This window comes from Mustelus asterias, unplaced genomic scaffold (genome assembly GCF_964213995.1).
Source record: "Mustelus asterias unplaced genomic scaffold, sMusAst1.hap1.1 HAP1_SCAFFOLD_196, whole genome shotgun sequence".
NCBI lineage: Eukaryota > Metazoa > Chordata > Chondrichthyes > Carcharhiniformes > Triakidae > Mustelus > Mustelus asterias.
Genome location: NW_027590189.1, coordinates 66,769 through 89,713, shown reverse-complemented (window position 1 = coordinate 89,713; position 22,945 = coordinate 66,769). Strand labels below are relative to the sequence as shown.

The 22,945-nt window shown below is 46.3% G+C and overlaps 2 protein-coding genes and 1 non-coding gene across 3 annotated transcripts in view; 1 reads left to right on the top strand and 2 right to left on the bottom strand.

Annotated features, from left to right (window-relative positions):
* Positions 1–22,945, bottom strand: part of LOC144485511 (uncharacterized) — a 77,080-nt gene that overhangs the window by 38,563 nt on the left and 15,572 nt on the right. The window lies entirely within an intron of this gene.
* On the bottom strand, positions 499–22,711 carry LOC144485498 (uncharacterized). Its single transcript, XM_078203643.1, has 2 exons — positions 21,813–22,711; positions 499–1,164 (listed from the first exon to the last, which is right to left on the bottom strand). The coding sequence occupies exons 1-2, from the start codon at positions 22,473–22,475 to the stop codon at positions 499–501; spliced, it is 1,329 nt and encodes a 442-aa protein (XP_078059769.1). The 5' UTR covers positions 22,476–22,711.
* Positions 2,826–2,898, top strand: trnar-acg (transfer RNA arginine (anticodon ACG)). Its single transcript has one exon. It is a non-coding gene; the product is annotated as a tRNA-Arg (tRNA).

Below are 22,945 nucleotides of genomic sequence, written 5' to 3'. Positions count from 1 at the left end.
AAACTCCACACAGACAGTGACCCAGGCTGGAATTGAACCTGGGTCCCTGGTGTTATGATGCAGCAGTGCTAACCACTGTGCTGCCGTGCTGTCCCATTTTATAAATACCATGGAAGCAGAGGAGGTTTACTAGATTGATTCCCAATCCAGTAGTGTGAAATGTTAACTCTGTTTCTCTCTCCACAGATGCTGCCAGACCTGCTGCGTTTTTCCAGTCCTTTCTGTATTTATTTCAGATCTACCTGTAGTGGGGGGAAAAACACTATTTACTATCCAGGATAAAATAAATGTCCTTCATCAGCTTTTGTGGATCATTTCAGTGGCAATGTGCTCTCCCAGGCTCAAAGAGCATTAGCCCACTGGAAGCAAAGTCGTGCGATCGGCTAGTCCAGCAGAAAGAATCTCTCCTACCCTTCCACTTCCCCAACTATAAGAATAAACATGGTTCAGTCCTGGATGTGATTAATGGCAGGAATAACAGCAGAATCCAACCTGTCATCACTTGTGAACTTGCTGGTGTGCCCGCAGGCTGGATGACTGAGTGAATCCCTTCCCACACACACAGCAAGTGAATGGTCTCTCCCCAGTGTGAACTCGCTGGTGTATCCGCAGGTGGGATGATGTTCTAAATCTCTTTGAGCAGTGAGAGCAGCTGAACGGTCTCTCCCCAGTGTGAGTGCGCTGGTGAATCATCAGTTCCCGAGAGCTTTTGAAATCACGCCCACAGTCAGAGCATTTAAACGGTCTCTCATTGGTGTGAGTGAGATTGTGGTTCTGCAGGCTGGATGACTGAGTGAATCCCTTCCCACACACAGAGCAGGTGAACGGTCTCTCCCCAGTGTGAACTCGCTGGTGTATCCGCAGGTGGGATGATGCTCTAAATTTCTTTGCGCAGTGAGAGCAGCTGAATGGTCTCTCCCCAGTGTGAATGCGCTGGTGGATAATCAGTTCCCGAGAGCTTTTGAAACCACTCCCACAGTCAGAGCATTTAAAGGGTCTCTCCTGGCTGTGAGTGACTTTGTGTTTTGACAGGTTAGATAACTGCGTAAATCCTTTCCCACACACAGAGCAGATGAATGGCCTCTCCCCGGTGTGACTGCGTCGATGAATTTCCAGTTTACAGGGGGCTCTGTATCTCTTCCCACAGTCCCCACATTTCCACGGTTTCTCCATGGTGCGGGTGTCCTTGTGACTCTCCAGGTTAAACAATCAGTTAAATCTCACACAGAACGTGGGGGTACAATCTCTCCCCGCTGTGAATGCTGCGATGTACTTTCAGGCTGTGTAACTGGTTAAAGCTCTTTCCACACTCAGTTCACTGGAACACTCTCACTCGGGTGTATCTGTGCCTTGGTGCTTTTCCAGTCACATTGATATTAAAGGCCTGTTGACGCAGACAGAACAGAGAAACATTTCTCCTTCGAGATTCAAAGGCCGATAATATTCAGGTCCGATGAATTGAGTGAGGGTGTCAGATGCTGATGTGACGTTTGTTTCAATCCTCTGTCTGTCAATCCTCACCTTCTCATATCCTGTAAACGAGTTTGGAAAATTCATCAATGTCAGTGCAGGATAGAAATTCAGAACAGACAATTCTAGTTTCTATGGAACATTCTTTCCTCTCTCATTCCCGAAAAGCTGTAAATCTCCATTCCACACAGTCTCCCTCCACTCTCACTCTGCTGTCTCTAATATTCACCCTCCCAATTCTCCTGAAGGTGCTGATTGAGGCTGATTGACAGATCCATGCTCACTGCTTCCTCTCCTGGACACAGGGAGCTGAAAATCTCCCTGCAGGCTGCCAGACAGATATTTGTCGAAATTACTGGGCTAACAATGTGTGGAACATACCGACTGGATTCACTTCCTTTCCCTTCAGTTGCTGCAAGTTCCCAATTTCCCCCAGAATGAGAAAAGAAATGGAAAGGGGAGGAAAAGAAAGTGTTTCACTCACAGATGTTGGCCTCTTTTAAGGCTTTGCATTGGCCAGGAATACGAACCCAGGCCTCCCGCGGGGCAGGCGAGAATTCTACCACTGAACCACCAATACTCAAGGGAGAGAAAACTGCTCAGTTCTTTCAACCAGTGCTTTCACATGCAAAGAAATGTTGATGATTTGCAGCAGCAAATTCAGTGCTGCTACACACACACAACACTGTTGGAGACAGGAGGAAGATTGAATCTGCCCACTCCCCCATGCCCCGGGGCTGCGCATGTCCAAGGGAGAGAGGAAGCTGCGCATGTGCGGTGGAGTGCCCACCCCTGAGATGTTGACCAATGGGAACTCTGGAGGACCGGAAGGACTCTGGTCCTCCAGCCAATCAGAGCTCCCCCATATGGGCGGCACGGTAGCACAGTGGTTAGCACTGCTGCTTCACAGCTCCAGGGTCCTGGGTTCGATTCCCAGCTCGGGTCACTGTCTGTGTGGAGTTTGCACATTCTCCTCGTGTCTGCGTGGGTTTCCTCCGGGTGCTCCGGTTTCCTCCCACAGTCCAAAGATGTGCGGGTTAGGTTGATTGGCCAGGTTAAAAATTGCCCCTTAGAGTCCTGAGATGTGTAGGTTTGAGGGATTAGTGGGTAAAATGTGTGGGGGTAGGGCCTGGGTGGGATTGTGGTCGGTGCAGACTCGATGGGCCAAATGGCCTCCTTCTGCACTGTAGGGTTTCTATGATTCTATGATTGTCTGAATGCGGAAGTGGACAATGAGCTTGTTCAGCTGCTCATTCCTGCCCAGCAAAGCTGCTGCTGCTCTCTCTCTGAATGAAGATTGAGCTTCAGACACAGACTCAAACTTCCTCCTGGCTCTCCAACATCTGTGAGAGTGTGGGTCAGTGGCGCAATGGATAACGCGTCTGACTACGGATCAGAAGATTCCAGGTTCGACTCCTGGCTGGCTCAATGTCAATTTGAAAAATAGTTTGTGAGCTCCTTTTGACCTAAAAGAGGCCAACATCTGTGAGTAAAACACTTGCTTTGCTCCGCTTTTGCGTTTCTTTTGCATTCTGGGGGAAATTGGGGACTTGTTGAATTTTTAACTTCCAGGTCACCACTCGCTGCCTAAATAAAAATCCTCCTCACATTCTTCATGTATCTGTAACCAGGTAATACAGTGCATTACACACATCATTTATGGCCAAATGTAAAACTTTAACGTGGCTGTCAGCTTGAAGATTAATCATGGATCATTTGCACTTCCACAACCCTCTGAGGCAGCGGGTTCCAGGTAATGACCTTTCTGCACCAAAATAAAATTCTTCCCCACATCCTTCCCTTTCTCCCAATCCAGTTATCCGGTCCCGCATATGGCACAGATTTTAATTTCTAGCGTGTAGGCCGGTCGTTACACGTAGATTTTCAGATCTCTGTGTCCAATATAGAAAGTGGTCAGCATGGATCCGTTAATCAGTCTGAATCAGCACCTTCAATAGACTTGGGAGGTTGTATACTCAGGAGAGCGCAGTGAGAATTGAGGGAGAGTGTGTGGGATGGAGATTGACAGATTTTGGAGAATGAGAGAGGAAAGAATGTTCCATAGAAACTAGAATTGTCTGTTCTGAATTTCTATCCTGTACTGACAATGATGTCTGTTGTAAATTCCTTTCATAGATATCAGGAGGTGAGGATTTATAGACAGAAATTTCAAACTAAACATCACATCAAGATTTGACAGAGCCATTCGATTTATTGGGACCTGAATATCATCGACCTTTGAATCTAGAAAAGCAATGTTTGTCTGATCTGTTTGCTTAAGGAGATTTTAAACATCAGTGTGACTGGAACACACCTGAGTGAGAGTGTTCCAGTCCACTGATAGTGGAAAGAGCTTTAACCGGTTACACAGGCTGAAACAACATTGCACCATTTACAGTGAAGAGAGATCGTACACGTGTTCTGTGTGGACAAGGATTCAACTGATCATCAAACCTGGAGAGTCACAAGGACACCCGCATCATGGAGAAACTGTGGAAATGTGACGATTGTGGACAAGGATTCATGTTGCCCTGTGATTTGGAAATTCATCAACGCAGTCACACTCGGGAGAGACCCTTCACTTGCTCAGTGTGTGGGAAGGGATACATTAAGTTCTCCCACCTGCTGAGTCACAATCTCACTCACACCAATGAGAGACCCTTTAAATGCTCTGACTGTGGGAGCGGATTCAAAAGCTCTGGAGAACTGGTGTCCCACCAGCGCATTCACAGTGAGGAGAGACTGTTCAGCTGCTCTCACTGCACAATGAAATTTAAATGGTCATCCACACTGCGGAGACATCAGCGAGTTCACACCGGGGAGAGACCGTTCAGCTGCTCCATGTGTGGGAAGGGATTCTCTCGGTCCTCCGAACTGCGGGCACACCAACGAATTCACACTGGGGAGAGACCATTCACCTGCAATGTGTGTGGGAAGGGATTCTTTCGGTCATCCGCCCTGCTGACGCACAAAGTCACTCACACCAATGAGAGACCCTTTAAATGCTCTGACTGTGAGAGTTGCTTCAAAAGTTCTCGGGATCTGATGTCCCACCAGCGCATTCACACTGAGGACAGACCGTTCAGCTGCTCTCTCTGCACAATGAGATTTAGATCATCATCAAACCTGCGGAACCACCAGCGAGTTCACTCCGGGGAGAGACCATTCACTTGCTCTGACTGTGGGAAGGGATTCACGCAGTTATCTGCCCTGCTGACACACCAGCGAGTTCACACCGGAGAGAGGCCATTCACCTGCTTGGTGTGTGGGAAGGGATTCACTAATTTACCCAACCTGCTGAGTCATAAAGTCACTCACACCAGTGAGAGGCCCTTTAAATGCTCGGACTGTGGGAGTGAATTCAAAATTTCTGGGGAACTGGTGTCCCACCAGCGCATTCACACTGAGGACAGACCGTTCAGCTGCTCTCTCTGCACAAAGAGGTTTAAGAGGTCATCCACACTGCAGAGACACCAGCGAGTTCACACCAGGGAGAGACCGTTCATCTGCTCTGTGTGTGGGAAGGGATTCAGTCAGTCATTCACCCTGCTGACACACCAGCGTCTTCACACCGAGGAGAGACCATTTACCTGCACCGAGTGTGGGAAGGGATTCACTCTGTCATCCACCCTGCTGACTCACCAGCAAGTTCACAGCGGGGAGAGACCGTTCACCTGCTCCGAGTGTGGGAACAGATTCACACGGTTATCCAGCCTGCAGAGACACAAAGTCACTCACTCCCAGGAAAGACCCTTTAAATGCTCCGACTGTGGGAGTGGCTTCAAAATTTCTGAGCATCTGATAGACCACCAGCGCATTCACACTGGGGAGAGACCGTTCAGCTGCTCTCACTGCACAAAGAGGTTTGGAAGGACATGCACACTGAGGAGACACCAGCGAGTTCACACTGGGAGAGACCATTCACCTGCTCTGTGTGTGCGAAAGGATTCACTCGATACCCCAGCTGCTGATGCACAATGTCCCTCACACCCAGGAGAGACCCTTTAAATGCTCTGACTGTGGGAATGGTTTCAAAAGCTCTCAGGAACTGATGATCCACTGGTCCAATCACAGCTGCTGTGTGTGGGAAGAAATTCACCAGTTCATCCCTCCTGCGGAGACACCAGCGAGTTCACAAGTGATGACTGGGGTTGGATTCTGCTGTTATTGCTGCTGTTAATCACATCCAGGACTGAACCATGTTCATTCTGACAGTAGGTGAAGTGGGAGGGTCGGAGGGTTTCTTTCTGCTGGACTGGCCGGTCTCACAACTTTACTTCCAGTGAGCTGATGCTCTTTGAGCCTGGGAGAGCACATTTCCACTGAAATGACCCACACAAACTGATGAAGAACATTTATTTTATCCTGGAGAGTAAATAATGTTTTTCCTACCACTACATGTAGATCTAAAATAAATACATTTGTCTCTGTTCCATTGAGTCTACAGCACAGGGCCAGGCCAGTCGGCCCAATTGGTCTGTGTCAGTATTTATGCTCCACATGAGCCTCCACCCACCCCTCTTCATCTCCCCATCAGCATATCCTTCTATTCCTCTCTCCCTCATGTATGTATCGAGCTTCCCCTTCAATGTATTCATGCTGTTCACCTCAACCACTCGCTGTGGTAGTGAGTTCCACATTCTCACCACTCGCTGGTAAAGAGGTTTCTCACTGAACTCCCTGTTGGATTATTGAACCCCTTCATAATCTTAAAGACTTCCATCAGGTCACCCTTCAGTCTTCTCTTCTCTAGAGAAAATCAGCCCCAGCCTTTCCTGAAGGTTAAATGCTCTCAGTTCTGGGATTATTCTTGTGAATCTTTGTTGCCGCTTCTCCAGTGCCTCTATTTCCTTTTTCTAAATGGAGATCACAAATGTTGACAATGCTCCCAGTGTAGCCGAACCCTGATTCTAAACAAGTTGAACAGAACCTGTTCAATTCTATTCCTCGAGAATGGAACCCTGTATATGGGCCCCACACTTTAGGAAAGATGTGAAGTCCTGAGAGAGGGTGCAGAGGAGATTTACAAGAATGGCCCTGGGGATGAGGGACTTCAGTGAGTTCGAGAGACTTGAACAGCTGAAATTTCTCTCTTTAGATCAGACAGGCATTAGGATTGGGAATGGGGCCATTCAGCCCATTGAGTCCATGCTGGCTCTCTGTAGATCAAACTGTTGCCCTGTTCTCTCTCCGTGTCCCTGCGGATTTATTTCCCTGAAGCTCCCATCCAATTTCCTTTTGGAAACATTCCATTATCTCTGCTTCAGCCGCTCGTAGGAAGTGAGTTCCAGATATTTACCACTTCAAATGCAAACGAGGAGCAGAGAGCACAAAAGGAGGCGGTGTGACCCATTGTGCCCCTGCTGCCTCTTCAAACATTCTCAGCAACAAGGTCAGGGAGGCCACAGAACCATAGAAAATTACAGCTCAGAAACAGGCCTTTTGGCCCTTCTTGTCTGTGCCGAACCATTTTATGCCTAGTCCCACTGACCTGCACTTGGACCATATCCCTCCACACCCCTCTCAACCATGAACCCGTCCAAGTTTTTCTTAAATGTTAAAAGTGACCCCGCATTTACCACTTTATCCGGCAGCTCATTCCACACTCCCACCACTCTCTGCGTGAAGAAGCCCCCCCTAATATTCCCTTTAAACTTTTCTCCTTTCACCCTTAACCCATGCCCTCTGGTTTTTTTCTCCCCGAGCCTCAGCGGAAAAAGCCTGCTTGCATTCACTCTGTCTATACCCATCAAAATCTTATACACCTCTATCAAATCTCCCCTCAATCTTCTACGCTCCAGGGAATAAAGTCCCAACCTATTCAATCTCTCCCTGTAACTCAGCTTCTCAAGTCCCGGCAACATCCTTGTGAACCTTCTCTGCACTCTTTCAACCTTATTTACATCCTTCCTGTAACTAGGTGACCAAAACTGTACACAATACTCCAAATTCGGCCTCACCAATGCCTTATATAACCTTACCATAACACTCCAACTTTTATACTCGATACTCCAATTTATAAAGGCCAATGTACCAAAGGCACTCTTTACGACCCTATCCACCTGTGACGTCACTTTTAGGGAACTCTGTACCTGTATTCCCAGATCCCTCTGTTCAACTGCACTCTTCAGAGTCCTACCATTTACCCTGTACGTTCTTCTTTGGTTTGTCCTTCCAAAGTGCAATATCTCACACTTGTCTGCGTTAAATTCCATTTGCCATTTTCAGCCCATTTTTCTAGTTGGTCCAAATCCCTCTGCAAGCTTTGAAAACCTTCCTCACTGCCCACTACACCTCCAATCTTTGTATCATCAGCAAACTTGCTGATCCAATTGACCACATTATCATCCAGATCATTGATATAGATGACAAACAACAATGGACCCAACACCGATCCCTGCGGCACACCACTAGTCACAGGCCTCCACTCAGAGAAGCAATCCTCCACAACCACTCTCTGGCTTCTTCCATTGAGCCAGTGTCTTATCCAATTTACTACCTCCCCATGTATACCCAGCGACTGAACCTTCCTAACTAACCTCCCATGAGGGACCTTGTCAAAGGCCTTGCTGAAATCCAGGTAGACAACATCCACCGCCTTCCCTTCATCCACTTTCCTGGTAACCTCCTCGAAAAACTCTAATAAATTCGTCAAACATGACCTACCACGCACAAAGCCATGTTGACTCTCCCTAATAAGTCCCTGTCTATCCAAATATTTGTAGATCCTATCCCTTATCACACCTTCCAATAACTTGCCCACCACCGACGTCAAACCTACTGGCCGATAATTTCCCGGATTTCTTTTGGAACCTTTTTTAAACAACGGAACAACATGAGCCACCCTCCAATCATCCGGCACCTCCCCCGTGAATACTGACATTTTAAATATGTCTGCCAGGGCCCCTGCAAGTTCAACACTAGCTTCCCTCAAGGTCCGTGGGAATACCCTGTCCGGTCCTGGGGATTTATCCACTCTGATTTGCCTCAAGACAGCGAGCACCTCCTCCCCTTTAATCTGTAAAGGTTCCATGGCCTCCCTACCAGTTTGCCCTATTTCCGTAGACTCCATGCCCGTTTCCTCAGTAAATACAGATGCAAAAAAACCGTTTAGTATCTCCCCCATCTCTTTTGGTTCCATACACAGTGTACCACTCTGGTCTTCAAGAGGACCAATTTTATCCCTCACTATCCTTTTGCTCCTAACATACCTATAGAAGCTCTTTGGATTTTCCTTCACTCTGTCTGCCAAAGCAACCTCATGTCTTCTTTTAGCCCTCCTGATTTCCCTCTTAAGTAGCTTCTTGCACTTTTTATACTCCTCGAGCATCTGATGTGTTCCTTGCTGCCTGTACATTTCATACAACTCTCTCTTCCTCTTAATCAGTGTTACAATCTCCCTCGAGAACCAAGGTTCCTTATTCCTATTTACTTTGCCTTTAATCCTGACAGGAACATACAAACTCTGCACTCTCAAAATTTCTCCTTTGAAGGCCTCCCACTTTCCATTTACATCCTTACCAGAGAACAGCCTGTGCCAATCCACACTTCCCAGATCCCTTCTCATTTCATCAAATTTGGCCTTTTTCCAGTTCAGAACTTCAACCCGAGAACTTCAACCATGTTAAATTCTAACATGTGACTGGAGCTTTATTTTAAAAATTAATGTTGGATTCACCTACATGCTTGTGGAAGCTGCATAGCTGGCAGGAATTGTCTGAACTAAGAATTTCTTCTATGAATTTGATCAGTTGGAGGACATTATATTCTGTCAAATCTGGCTCAAGAATAAGGTTGATTGCTCAGTTCAAGTAAGAAGGAAAGCTATTGGCTTGCAGCAAGTGTCTTTTCGAACCAGGATATCTTGTATTAACCTTATTCAGTTGTGGGACATGGGCGTCACTGGCTGGCCAACATTTATTGCCCATCCCTAGATGCCCTTGTTCAGAGGGCAGTTGAGAGTCAACCACATTGTATGAACCAAATGTGTTCATTAAATATTACTGTATTTAGAACAAAGAACAAAGAAAGTTACAGCACAGGGACAGGCCCTTTAGCCCTCCAAGCCTGCTGCCGGACTAAATTAAAACCCCCTACCCTTCCGGGGACCATTTCCCTCTATTCCCATCCTATTCATGTATTTGTCAAGATGTCCCTTAAAAGTCACTACCGTATCCGCTTCCACTACCCCCCAGGCAACGAGTTCCAGGAACCCACTGCTCTCTGTGTAAAAAATCTGCCTCGTACATCTCCTTTAAACCTTGCCCCTCACACCTTAAACCTGTGCCCCCTAATAATTGACGCTTCCACCCTGGGAAACAGCTTCTGACTATCCACTCTGTCCATGCCTCTCATAATCTTGTAGACTTCTATCAGGTCGCCCCCTCAACCTCCCTCATTCCAGTGAGAACAAACCAAGTTTCTCCAACCTCTCCGCATAGCTAATGCCCTCCATACCAGGCAACATCCGGGTAAATATTTTCTGTGCCCTCTCCAAAGCCTCCACATCCTTCTGATAGTGTGGCGACTGGAATTGAACACTATATTCCAAGTGTGGCCTAACTAAGCTTCTCTAAAGCTGCAACATGACTTGCCAATTTTTAAACTCAATGCCCCAGCCAATGAAGGCAAGCATGCCGTATGCCTTCTTGACTACCTTCTCCGCCTGCATTGCCACTTTCAGTGACCTGTGTACTTGTACACCCAGATCCCTTTGCCGATCAATACTCCTAAGGGTTTTGCCATTTACTGTATATTTCCTATCTGTATTAGACCTTCCAAAATGCATTACCTCACATTTGTCCAGATTAAACTCCATCTGCCATCACTCCGCCCAAGATTCCAACCAATCTATATCCTGCTGTATCCTCTGATGGTCCTCATCACTATCCGCAAATCCACCAACCTTTGTGTCGTCCGCAAACTTCCTAATCAAACCAGTTACATTTTCCTCCAAATCATTTATATATATATATAACAAACAGCAAGGTCCCAGCACTGATCCCTGAGGAATGCCACTTGTCACAGCCCTCCATTCAGAAATGCACCCTTCCACTGCTACCCTCTGTCTTCTTTGACCGAGCCAGTTCTGTATCCACCTTGCCAACTCACCTCTGATCCCATGCGACTTCTCCTTCTGCACCAGTCTGACATGAGGGACCTTGTCTAAGTCCATGTGGACAACATCCACTGCTCTACCCTTATCAATCGTCTTCGTCACTTCCTCGAAAAACTCGACCAAGTCCGTGAGACACAACCTCCCCTTCACAAAGCCATGTTGCCTCTCACTAATACATCCACTTATTTCCAAGTGGGAATAAATCCTGTCTCGAAGAATTCTCTCCAATAATTTCCCTATCACTGATGTAAGGCTCACCGGCCTGTAATTACCTGGATTATTCTTGCTACCCTTCTTAAACAAAGGAACAACATTGGCTATTCTCCAATCCTCTGGGACCTCCCCTGTATGATGTGGAGATGCCGGCGTTGGACTAGGGTAAACACAGTAAGAAGTTTAACAACACCAGGTTCCTCTGGCTCCACACATAGATTCCCTCCCCTATCCTTGAGTGGGCCGACCCTCTCCCTGGCTACCCTCTTGTTCTTTATATATGTATAAAAAGCCTTGGGATTTTCCTTAATCCTGCTGGCCAATGATTTTTCGTGACCACTCTTAGCCCTCCTTACTCCTTGCTTAAGTTTCTTTCTACTTTCCTTGTATTCCACACTTGCTTCGTGTGTTCCTCCCCTGTAGCCAGTGAGGATACAAAGATCTCTCTCAAGACCCCAGCAATTTCCTCCCTTGCCTCTCTCAGTATTCTGGGGTATATCCCATCAGGGCCTGGGGACTTGTCTACCTTAATGTTTCTCAAGAACCCCAATACCACCTCCTTTTTGATCTCAACATGACTCAAACTATCTACACATCCTTTCCCAGACTCATCCACCACCAAGTCCTCTTTGGTGAATACTGACGCAAAGTACTCATTTAATATCTCCCCATTTCCTCTGGCTCCGCGCATAGATTCCCTCCCTTGTCCTGGAGTGGGCCAACCCTCTCCCTGGCTACCCTCTTGCTCTTTATATATGTATAAAAAGCCTTGGGATTTTCCTTAATCCTGCTGGCCAATGCTTTTTCGTGACCCCTTTTGGCCCTCCATTCTCCTTGCTTAAGTTTCTTTCTACCTTCCTTGTATTCCACACTTGCTTCGTGTGTTCCCAGCCTCCTAGCTTTGACAAATGTTTCGTTTTTCTCTTTGACGAGGCTCACAATATCTCTCATTATCCAAGGTTCCCAAAACTTGCCATACTTATCCTTCACCCTTACAGGAATGTGCCGGTCCTGAATCCCTATCAACTTACACTTGAAAGCCTCCCACACGCCAGATGTTGATTTGCCCTCAAACATCTGCCCCATCTGGTAGCTATTTATTAGCTACCAGTCATTAACAGATGAGAAATTAATGAGCCTTAATTGAGTTATAGTTAATCAATGAATCAGTAGTCATAGTAAAAGATTGAGTTTTATTTGCTGTAAAAGTTTAATTGCTGTGTATGTAAAGAATGTGCAATGAGGATAAATGTACTGGCGAGAGAGACCTTCAAGCTCTGATTAGCCTCAACATTTGAAACTGTGAGAATAAGGGGATTGTACAGAATCAGATAAAGGGATAGTATGAACCAGTTCTATTGAATTCCTGTCTAAGATAATAAGAGGTGATGGTGTCAGTAATTGAGGATCCAGTTAAATTAATCTAGTGGTCAAATTGACCAATTGTCATGATACAACAGGCCCAAATCTGACGTGAGGTAATCGTCACTTTGTGGATAAAAGTAGAGGTTCTAAAGGTCTTCCTTGGGAGCCAAATACTGAAAACTCCCGAGGCTGAGTTCCAAGGAAATTACTGTCAGAGAAGGAGCCAGACTCCCGAGACTGAATTCCACAATAATTCCTGTGAAAGAAGGAGCCAGAGAGGGTTATGCTTCTACGGATTGATCACCCGCATGAAGTTGTAAAAGTCAATATCTTAAAGTTGTTGAGTAAAACTTTTTCATTCAGTAAACTTCTTTTTAAATTTACTATCCAGAGAATTCTGCCTTTACCACAAAGAGGGCAGGGAACAGGCTACAGATGAATTAAAGAGAAACCATTTGTGTCCAGAACATTGTGAACATCCTTTGACTCTGGTTGCCTTTGATCCTCAAGTCATTTTCTGTTTGTTTTAACCATGTTCTGTTTCATGAATAAACTTTTATCAGTAAAAATATTTGATTTTGCTGGACTTTTCCTGATGAGATTGATGCACTTTAGGGAAAGTGGGTGAGAGGGGTTGGCAGGCTCTTTAACAGAAAGTGAGTCCCTCGAAGGTAATTGGCAAAGGAGCCAGAGGGGGAGATGAGATTTTATTTTATTTTTTGACGCAGCGAGTTGTTCTGATCTGCCTGAAAGCAGATTCAATAGAATCTTTCCAAAGGGTAAAGACTTGAAAGGGAAGAATTTGCAGGGCTGTGGGGACAGATCAGAGTGGTAGGATGAACCAGAGAGTCCTTCCAAAGAGATAGCAGGGGCACAATGGGCTGAATGGACTCCTGCAGCCTCTCAATCTCAGCCTGCTGCTTGTGCAGGGTAAAAGGGACAGATTTCATTGCAGCCTCTTCCCTGTATCTGTATTTAAAGAGACAGGTTTCTCTTTAGCTCTGAGTGACAGATATAACAATTGGTTGGAGGCCCATTTCCCACTCAGTCCTCCAGTACCTCCTTGTCCCTCTATTAGTGCGACTTCCATGGCAGTTTCCCAACTGGGGCGCAGGCCTCGTTATTCTCAGCTAAACTCAGCCCTCAGCTCCGTCGCCTGGCTGTCATTGACACGAGCAACAGAGACAGAAAGGTGTCCCAGGCTCAAATGGGACGTCGAAACGTGTGGCTTTAAATGAACTGTTAGGATCTCTGATGATGATCAACAATTTTTTAAAAATGAATTCTAAACCCAGTAAACAAATTAAAGAATCACACGACAAAACTTCAAGTTTTCTGATGTTTATTCCAACAAACTGGAAGCAACAATGATTAAACACTTTTTTATAGGGAACATAGCCCTTAAACTGTAAAATTAAACTTTGCCCTTTTACTCTTAACACCATTAAATATCCACTCAATGGATATATTTTACCCTGCCTTGGAATGTTGACACTCTTTCTCCAAAAACCAGCCCAAAGTGATTCTTTACTCCCCAAGGGTTTATTTCCATTGTTTTCCTTTTCCAGTCTGGCAACCTTTAATCCCAGAACTGTCCTTCACAGTGATGGTTCTCCTGGACATTTTCCCACTAACACAAGCAAGGCGAATCTTCCAGTCTTGTTTCACAATCTTTCAGGAATTTGTGACCAACATTCGACATTGGAGCAGAAGTCGGCCATTTGGCCCTTTGAGTCGGCTCCACCATTTATTTAGATCATGGCTGATCTGTTTGTGTTGCGTTCTCGTGTTATACCCAATACTTTTGATGCCCTTATCCAACAAGAATTAGTATAAAGGCAAAATTCTGCTGTTGTTGGAATCTGAAACAAAAACAGAAAATGCTGGACAATCTCAGCAAGTCTGACAGCATTTGTAAAGAGAGAATAGAGACAACATTTTGAGTCAGGATTACTCTTTGTCAGAGGTGAAGACAAGGAAATTCGGACAAAATTTATCCTGTGAAGGTCAAGAATTGGGAAGCAATCTATTAAACCTCCTCTGAACCACTTTCAATGCATTTGTATCATTTCTTAAACAGGAGACAAAGCTGCACCCAGTATTCAAGATGCAGTCTCAGCAACGCCCTGTATAACTGAAACAGAACATCTTTACTTCTCTGTTCAATTTCTCTCGTAATAGAACAAAGAACAAAGGAAATTACAGCACAGGAACAGGCCCTTCGGCCCTCCAAGCCTGCACCAACCGTGCTGCCTGACTTAACTAAAAGCCCCTACCCTTCCGGAGACCATATCCCTCTATTCCCATCCTATTCATGTCCTTGTCAAGACGCCCCTTAAAAGTCACTACCATATCCGCTTCCACTACCTCCCCCGACAACGCGTTCCAGGCACCCACTACTCTCTCTCTAAAAAATCTGCCTTGTACATCTCCTTTAAATCTTCCACCTCGCACTTTAAACCTATGCCCTCTAGTAACTGACTCTTCCACCCTGGGAAAAAGCTTCTGACTATCCGCTCTGTCCATGCCCTCATAATCTTGTAGATTTCTATCAGGTCTCCCCTCAACCTCCGTCGCTCCAGTGAGAACAAACCAAGTTGCTCCAACCTCTCCTCATAGCTAATGCCCTCCATACCAGGCAACATCCTGGTAAATCCTTTCTGTACCCTCTCCAAAGCCTCCATATCCTTCTGGTGGTATGGCGACCAGAATTGAACACTATATTCCAAGTGCGGCCTAAGTTCTATAAAGCTGCAACATGACTTGCCAATTTTTAAATTCAATACCCTGGCCGATGAAGGCAAGCATGCCATCTGCCTTCTTGACTACCTTCTCCACCTGCATTGCCACTTTCAGTGAACTGTGTACCTGTACACCGAGATCCCTTTGCCTATCAATATTCTTAAGGGTTCTGCCATTTACTGTATATTTCCTATCTGTATTAGACCTTCCAAAATGTATTACCTCACATTTGTCTGGAATAATAAAGGATAACATTCCATTTGTCAGAACTTTGATTTATTTGAACTAAGATTTATGGGGGTTCTCTTAGAAAGAATCATAGAAACCCTACAGTGCAGAAGGAGGCCATTCGGCCCATCGTGTCTGCACCGACCACAATCCCACCCAGGCCCTACCCCCACATATTTTACCCGCTAATCCCTCTAACCTACACATCCCAGGACTCTAAGGGGCAATTTTTTAACCTGGCCAATCAACCTAACCCGCACATCTTTGGACTGTGGGAGGAAACCGGAGCACCCGGAGGAAACCCACGCAGACACGAGGAGAATGTGCAAACTCCACACAGACAGTGACCCGAGCCAGGAATCGAACCCGGGAGCTGTGAAGCAGCAGTGCTAACCACTGTGCTACCGTGCCGCCTTGTTTACAATAACCTCCCTAATAGTAAATCACACCAGGTTCCAGTGACTTAATCATATGGCAAGAAAGAATACTTTAAATGGTGAATTCAGAAACTTTATTAATCATTAAAAATTTAACAAGTCAGAAAGATAAAAAAAAACAGAGTGTCGATTAACAGTTAATAGAGAAAGTTTAACTTTTAACAATTGAACTGACTTCTCTCCATCCCTCTCACACCAGGACATGAAGTGACCGCTCCAAAAACGTGGATAACTTGTAAAACCAACAGCTCTCGACACTTCTCTGTAAACATCTCTCCCTCCACCTTTCTCGACCAAATTGCCTTCTCAAGACCACTTTTTTATACTTTAAAAATGTCGAAAGCTGAGAGGGAGTGATTGGAGGCAGCAGTGCTGGTGAGAGATTAATTGAATTGTTTATTTATTTAATTAGTCAGCTGGTGTGTGTTTTTTTTGGCCTTTACTTTTGCAGTAGTATTTTAAGTTTAAAGTGAAAACTGGAAGTGGGCTGCTAAGGAGTCTGGGAAGGGTTTGTTAAGCGCGCGAAGTATAAAAGGTAGGCTGCAGTATACAGCGGGCAGCGTCGGGAGCGGGCAGTGGAGTGAGTGGGAAGCAGAGTGCGAGCTATAAGGCTTTGGCTCACAGGGCTTGTGTGGGAAGCAGAGTGTGAGCTATAAGGCTTTGGCTCACAGGGCTTAGGCAGAAAGGGCGAGCAGGGGTGAGTTTAATTCATTTTTGCTGTTTCTACCTGGTACTGGCAAGGTATCTAGAGGGGATGGGTGTGCAGGCAGTGCTATGTTCCTCTTGCACTATGTTTGAGGTGAGGGATGACGACAGTGTCCCTGCTGATTACACCTGTGGGAAGTGCACCCATCTGCAGCTCCTCCAAAATCGTGTTAGGGAACTGGAGCTGGAGTTGGATGAACTTAAGATCATTAGGGATGCAGAGGTGGCCATAGACAGAAGCTTTAGGAATACAGTTACTCCGAGGAATGAAAACAGATGGGTGACGGTGAGAGGGGCTGTGAGGAAGCAGTCTGTGCAGGGATCCCCGGTGCTCGTTCCCCTTAGCAACAAGTATTCCGCTTTGGATACGGTTGAGGGGGATGACATACCAGTGGTGAGCCGCAGTGAGAGGATCTCCAGCACTGTGTCCGTCTCTGTGGCTCGGGAGGGTAAGGGGCAGAGCGGGAGGGCAATAGTTATTGGGGACTCGTTAGTTAGAGGGATAGATAGGAGGTTCTGTGGCAGCAAAAGAGACTCACCGATGGTATGTTGCCTACCGGATGCCAAGGTCCGTGACGTCTCAGACCGTGTTTTCCGGATTCTGAAGGGGGAGGGGAAACAGTCACAAGTCGTGGTACACATTGGTACCAATGACATAGGTAAGAGAAGGGACGGGGATTTAAAGCAGGAATTTCTGGAGCTGGGCTGGAAGCTGAGAGCCAAGACAAAACATGTGGTCATCTCTGGTACGTTGCCGGTGCCACGTGATAGCGAGTTGAGGAACAGGGAGAGAGTGCAGTTAAACATGTGGTTGCAGGGATGGTGTAGGAGGGAGGGTTTCAGATACGTGGATAATTGGAACACATTCTGGGGAAGGTGGGACCTGTACAAACAGGACGGGGTGCACCTGAACCAGAGGGGCACCAATATCCTAGGAGGGAAATTTGTTACGGCTCTTCAGGGGGGTTTAAAGTAATTAGTCAGGGGAGTGGGAAAAGGAGTTGTAGTCCAGAAGTCAGTGAGGGTGATGAGGTATTGGGGAAGGTATCAGGGTCAAGGGTGGGTACCGGTAGACAGGAAGGTGGGTTGAAGTGTGTCTACTTCAATGCAAGGAGCATCCGGAACAAGGTAGATGAACTTGGGGCGTGGATTGGTACTTGGGACTACAATGTTGTGGCCATTACGGAGACGTGGGTAGAACAAGGACAGGAATGGTTGTTGGATGTTCTGGGGTATAGATGTTTCACTAAGTCTAGGGAAGCTGGTAAAAGAGGTGGAGGAGTGGCATTGTTAATCAAGGATAGTTTAACGGCTGCGGAAAGGCACTTCGAGGGGGATCTGCACACTGAGGTTATATGGGCTGAGGTTAGAAATAGGAAAGGAGCGGTCACGTTGTTAGGAGTTTACTATAGGCCCCCAAATAGTAATAGAGATGTGGAGGAAGAAATTGCTAAGCAGATTATGGATATGTGTGGGGGTCACAGGGTAGTTGTCATGGGGGACTTTAACTTTCCAAATATTGATTGGAACCTTTGTAGGTCAAATAGTTCGGATGGGGCAGTTTTTGTGCAGTGTGTGCAGGAGGGTTTCCTGACACAATATGTGGATAGGCCGACAAGAGGTGAGGCCACATTGGATTTGGTACTGGGAAATGAACCGGGCCAAGTGTTAGATTTGGTTGTGGGAGAGCACTTTGGAGATAGTGACCACAATTCGGTGTCTTTTGTTATTGCAATGGAGAGGGATAGGGCCGTACGGCAGGGCAAGGTTTACAATTGGGGGAGAGGTAATTATGATGCGATTCGGCAAGAATTAGGGGGCATAAGTTGGGAACAGAAACTGTCAGAGAAAGGAACTAATGAAAAGTGGAACTTTTTCAAGGAACAAATACTGGATGTCCTTGATAGGTATGTCCCTGTCAGGCAGGGAGGAAATGGCCGAGTGAGGGAACCATGGTTCACAAAAGAGGTGGAATGTCTTGTGAAAAGGAAGAGGGAAGCTTATGTAGGGATGAGGAAACAAGGTTCAGATGGCTCGATTGAAGGTTACAAGTTAGCAAGGAATGAGCTGAAAAAGGGGCTGAGGAGAGCTAGGAGGGGACACGAGAAGTCCTTGGCGAGTCAGATCAAGGAAAACCCCAAGGCTTTTTACTCTTATGTGAGGAATAAAAGAATGACCAGGGTGAGGTTAGGGCCGGTCAAGGACAGTAGTGGGAACTTGTGTATGGAATCAGTAGAGATAGGCGAGGTGATGAATGAATACTTTTCTTCAGTGTTCACCAAGGAGAGGGGCCATGTTTTTGAGGAAGAGAAGGTGTTACAGGCTAATAGGCTGGAGGAAATAGATGTTCGGAGGGAGGATGTCCTGGCAGTTTTGAATAAACTGAAGGTCGATAAGTCCCCTGGGCCTGATGAAATGTATCCTAGGATTCTTTGGGAGGCAAGGGATGAGATTGCAGAGCCTTTGGCTTTGATCTTTGGGTCCTCGCTGTCCACGGGGATGGTGCCAGAGGACTGGAGAATGGTGAATGTTGTTCCTCTGTTTAAGAAAGGGAATAGAAATGACCCTGGTAATTATAGACTGGTTAGTCTTACTTCAGTGGTTGGTAAATTGATGGAAAAGGTCCTTAGAGATGGGATTTACGACCATTTAGAAAGATGCGGATTAATCCGGGATAGTCAGCACGGATTCGTGAAGGGCAAGTCGTGCCTCACAAATTTGATAGAATTTTTTGAGGAGGTAACTCAGTGTGTTGATGAAGGTAGGGCAGTTGATGTCATATACATGGATTTTAGTAAGGCGTTTGATAAGGTCCCCCATGGTCGGCTTATGATGAAAGTGAGGAGGTGTGGGATAGAGGGAAAGTTGGCCGATTGGATTGGTAACTGGCTGTCTGATCGAAGACAGAGGGTGGTGGTGGATGGAAAATTTTCGGATTGGAGGCAGGTTGCTAGCGGAGTGCCACAGGGATCAGTGCTTGGTCCTCTGGTCTTTGTGATTTTTATTAATGACTTAGAGGAGGGGGCTGAAGGGTGGATCAGTAAATTTGCTGATGACACCAAGATTGGTGGAGTAGTGGATGAGGTGGACAGCTGTTGTAGGCTGCAAAGAGACATAGATAGGATGCAAAGCTGGGCTGAAAAATGGCAAATGGAGTTTAACCCTGATAAATGTGAGGTGATTCATTTTGGTAGGACTAATTTAAATGTGGATTACAGGGTCAAAGGTAGGGTTCTGAAGACTGTGGAGGAACAGAGAGATCTTGGGGTCCATATCCACAGATCTCTAAAGGTTGCCACTCAAGTGGATAGAGTTGTGAAGAAGGCCGATAGTGTGTTAGCTTTTATTAACAGGGGGTTGGAGTTTAAGAGCCGTGGGGTTATGCTGCAACTGTACAGGACCTTGGTGAGACCACATTTGGAATATTGTGTGCAGTTCTGGTCACCTCACTACAAGAAGGATGTGGCAGCACTGGAAAGAGTGCAGAGGAGATTTGGGCTCGGAGAATCAGAACCCAGACTTTATCATCCTTATCCTGTTTCTTCCTTTGCCACCACTCCCTCTGTTTTGCGGGAGGGTCGTGGGGATTCCAATCAGAACTAATCATTTTATCATAAAAGTTAAATACTGCGGATGCTGGAATCTGAAACAACAACAGAAAATGCTGGAAAATCTCAGCAGGTCTGACAGTATCTGTGGAGAGAGAATAGAGCCAATGTTTCGATTCTGGATGACCCTTTATAAGAGTGCTTCTGAAGTGTCATCCTGACTCGAAAGATTGGCTCTATTCTCTAATCATTTTAATCGATAAGTTTCTTGTTCTTAGTTTCCAAATGGCAGGTAAGAGACCTGTCCAGTCCCCACTTGAGCTCTGATTTGTCACTGGCCATGCTTGGGTCGGATTATAACCATTAGAATCTACTCTCAGAGGCCTGCTTTTCAGTCCAGTGCTACTTGGAGTATACCGTCACTTCACCGACTATCAGGTCACAAGTCCCTCACAGTTCTTATCACAAATTTATGATAAAATAATTTAAACATGCCTGAGAACGCTTCTTAACTTCTTAGTCAGCTACCTACCCCCGTTTGTTGATTAGTCAGACCCCATTTTTACAGATTCTAGGTTTCTCAGCTGCTGAACACCAGCCGGTCCTACAATAATCTCATAGAATCTCTACAGTGCAGAAGGAGGCCATTCAGCCCATCAAGTCTGCACCAAACACAATCCCACCGACCCTATCCCCATAACCCCATGCATTTACCCTAGCTAGTCCCCCTGACACTAAGGGGCAATTTAGCATGGCCAATCCACCTCACCCGCACTTCTTTGGACTGTGGGAGGAAACTGGAGCACCCGGAGGAAACCTACACAGACAAGGGGAGAATGTGCAAACTCCACACAGACAATGACCCAAGCTGGGAATCGAACCCGGGTCCCTGGAGCTGTGAGGCAGCAGTGCTAACCACTGTACCACTGTGCCGCCCCAGTTTAATTCTCACTCGTTCTGAGTAAATATTCTCACCAGGTCCTCTGTTGGGGCCCTGCTAAGCAGCTTTAATGGTTCATGATTGCAGAAACTGAGCAGTCACAGGAATGTGGTCAAGATAGTCCAGTCCCACAATGCCTCACATTCAATCTGCAGTCCTTCAATTATAACAGAATATGTGGCTGTATGTAGCTGCCTCGGCCGTGGTCAACCCCAACACTGCCTTCCTGAACTGTTACAATGCCTGAGGTGTAAGTACGCCCATAGGGAGGGATTTCCAGCTACACATTCCAGACTTTCACTCACTGTTGGTGGGTTCCAGATTGATATATTCCATTCAACCACTCCCAAGCTGAGTTATTCCAATTCCTTTATTGTCCAGGACAATATATTCACAATATCTTTAAAACAAAAATTCAACAACCCCATTTGATTTCAGGTATTAACATATTCTGTTAGTTTGTTCTTTATTGTCAATGTCAGGCTGGGGTTGTTCCTCTTGGAGCAAAGGAGGTTGAGGGTAGATTTGATAGAGGTGGACAAGATTCTAACAGGTTTAGATAAGGCGGACAAAGAAAAGCTGTTCCCATTAGCTGAAGGGACAAGGACGAGGGGGGCACAGATTTAAGGATTTGAGTCAGAGATGCAGTGGGGGATGTGAGGAAGAATATTTTGATGCAGCGAATGGTAATGACCTGGAACTCGCTGCCTACGAGGGTGGAGGAAGTGGAGACAATAAACAATTACAAAGGAAATTGGATGGGAATTTGGGGGGTTTCAAACAGAAATGCTGACTAAATATCTCTGAACTTCCTCACACCCGGTCACTCTGTGATCCTTGTGAAATTTGAAACCAGGTATTCGCAACAAGACTCAAAGAGCATCAGCCCACTGGAGGCAAAGTTGTGAGACCGACCAGTCCCGCAGAAAGAAACCCTCCGACCCTCCCCATTGACCAACTGTGAGAATGAACAAAATGCAGTCCTGGATGTAATTGAGAGCAGAAACAATAACAGCAGAATCCAACCACTGGAATCACTCGTGAACTCGCTGGTGTCTCAGCAGGTGGGATGAAAGACTGAATCTCTTCTCACACACAGAGCAGGTGAAGGGCCTCTCTCCAGTGTGAACTCGCTGGTGTGTCTGCAGGTGGGATGACTGAGTGAATCCCTTCTCACACTGAGAGCAGGTGAACGGTCTCTCCCCAGTGTGAATTCGCTGGTGTATCTGCAGGTGGGATGACCGAGTGAATCCCTTCCCACAGTGAGAGCAGGTGAATGGCCTCTCCCCTGTGTGAACTTGGTAGTGTGTCTGCATGTGGGCTGACTGAGTGAATCCCTTCCCACACTGAGGGCAGGTGAATGGCCTCTTCCCAGTATGAATGCGCTCATGTGCCCGCAGGTTGGATGAACAAGCGAATCCTTTCCCACACTGAGAGCAGATGAATGGCCTCTCCCCAGTGTGAGCTTGCTGGTGCCTCCACAGGCTGGATAAATGACTGAATCCCTCCCCACACTGAGAACATGTGAACGGCTTCTCCCCAGTGTGAACTCGCTGGTGTGTCTGCAGGTTGAATGACTGAGTGAATCCCTTCCCACACTGAAAGCACGTGAATGGTCTCTCCCCAGTGTGGCTGCGCCGATGAGCTTCCAGCTCAGTTGGGTATCTGTATCTCTTCCCACAGTCCCCACATTTCCATGGTTTCTCCATGGTGCAGGTGTCCTTGCCTCTGTCTTGGGTGGACAATCAGTTGAAGCCTCGTCGACACACAGAACACGGGTACAGTCTCTACCCGCTGTGAATGGTGTGATATTTATTCAGGCTGTGTAACTGGTTAAAGCCCTTTAGTCCGTGCGCTGGAACACTCTCACTCGAGTGTGGCAGTGTGTTGGTGCTTTTCCAGTCACACTGATGTTTGAAATCTTTTCAAATCGACAGACTGGACAACCATTTCTCCTTCTAGATTCAAAGTCCGATGATATTCAGCTTCCAAGGAATATGACTCTGTCAGATCTAGACGTGACGTTTGAGATTTCGGCCTGTGATTCCTCTTTCAATATCCTGTAAAATGAGGTTACAAAAGTCATCAGTGTCAGGACAGGATAGAAATTCAGAGCAGGATTCTATTTAAAAATGAAAGTGGATGGGCGCTTGAAGGAAATATACTTTCAGGAGAATGG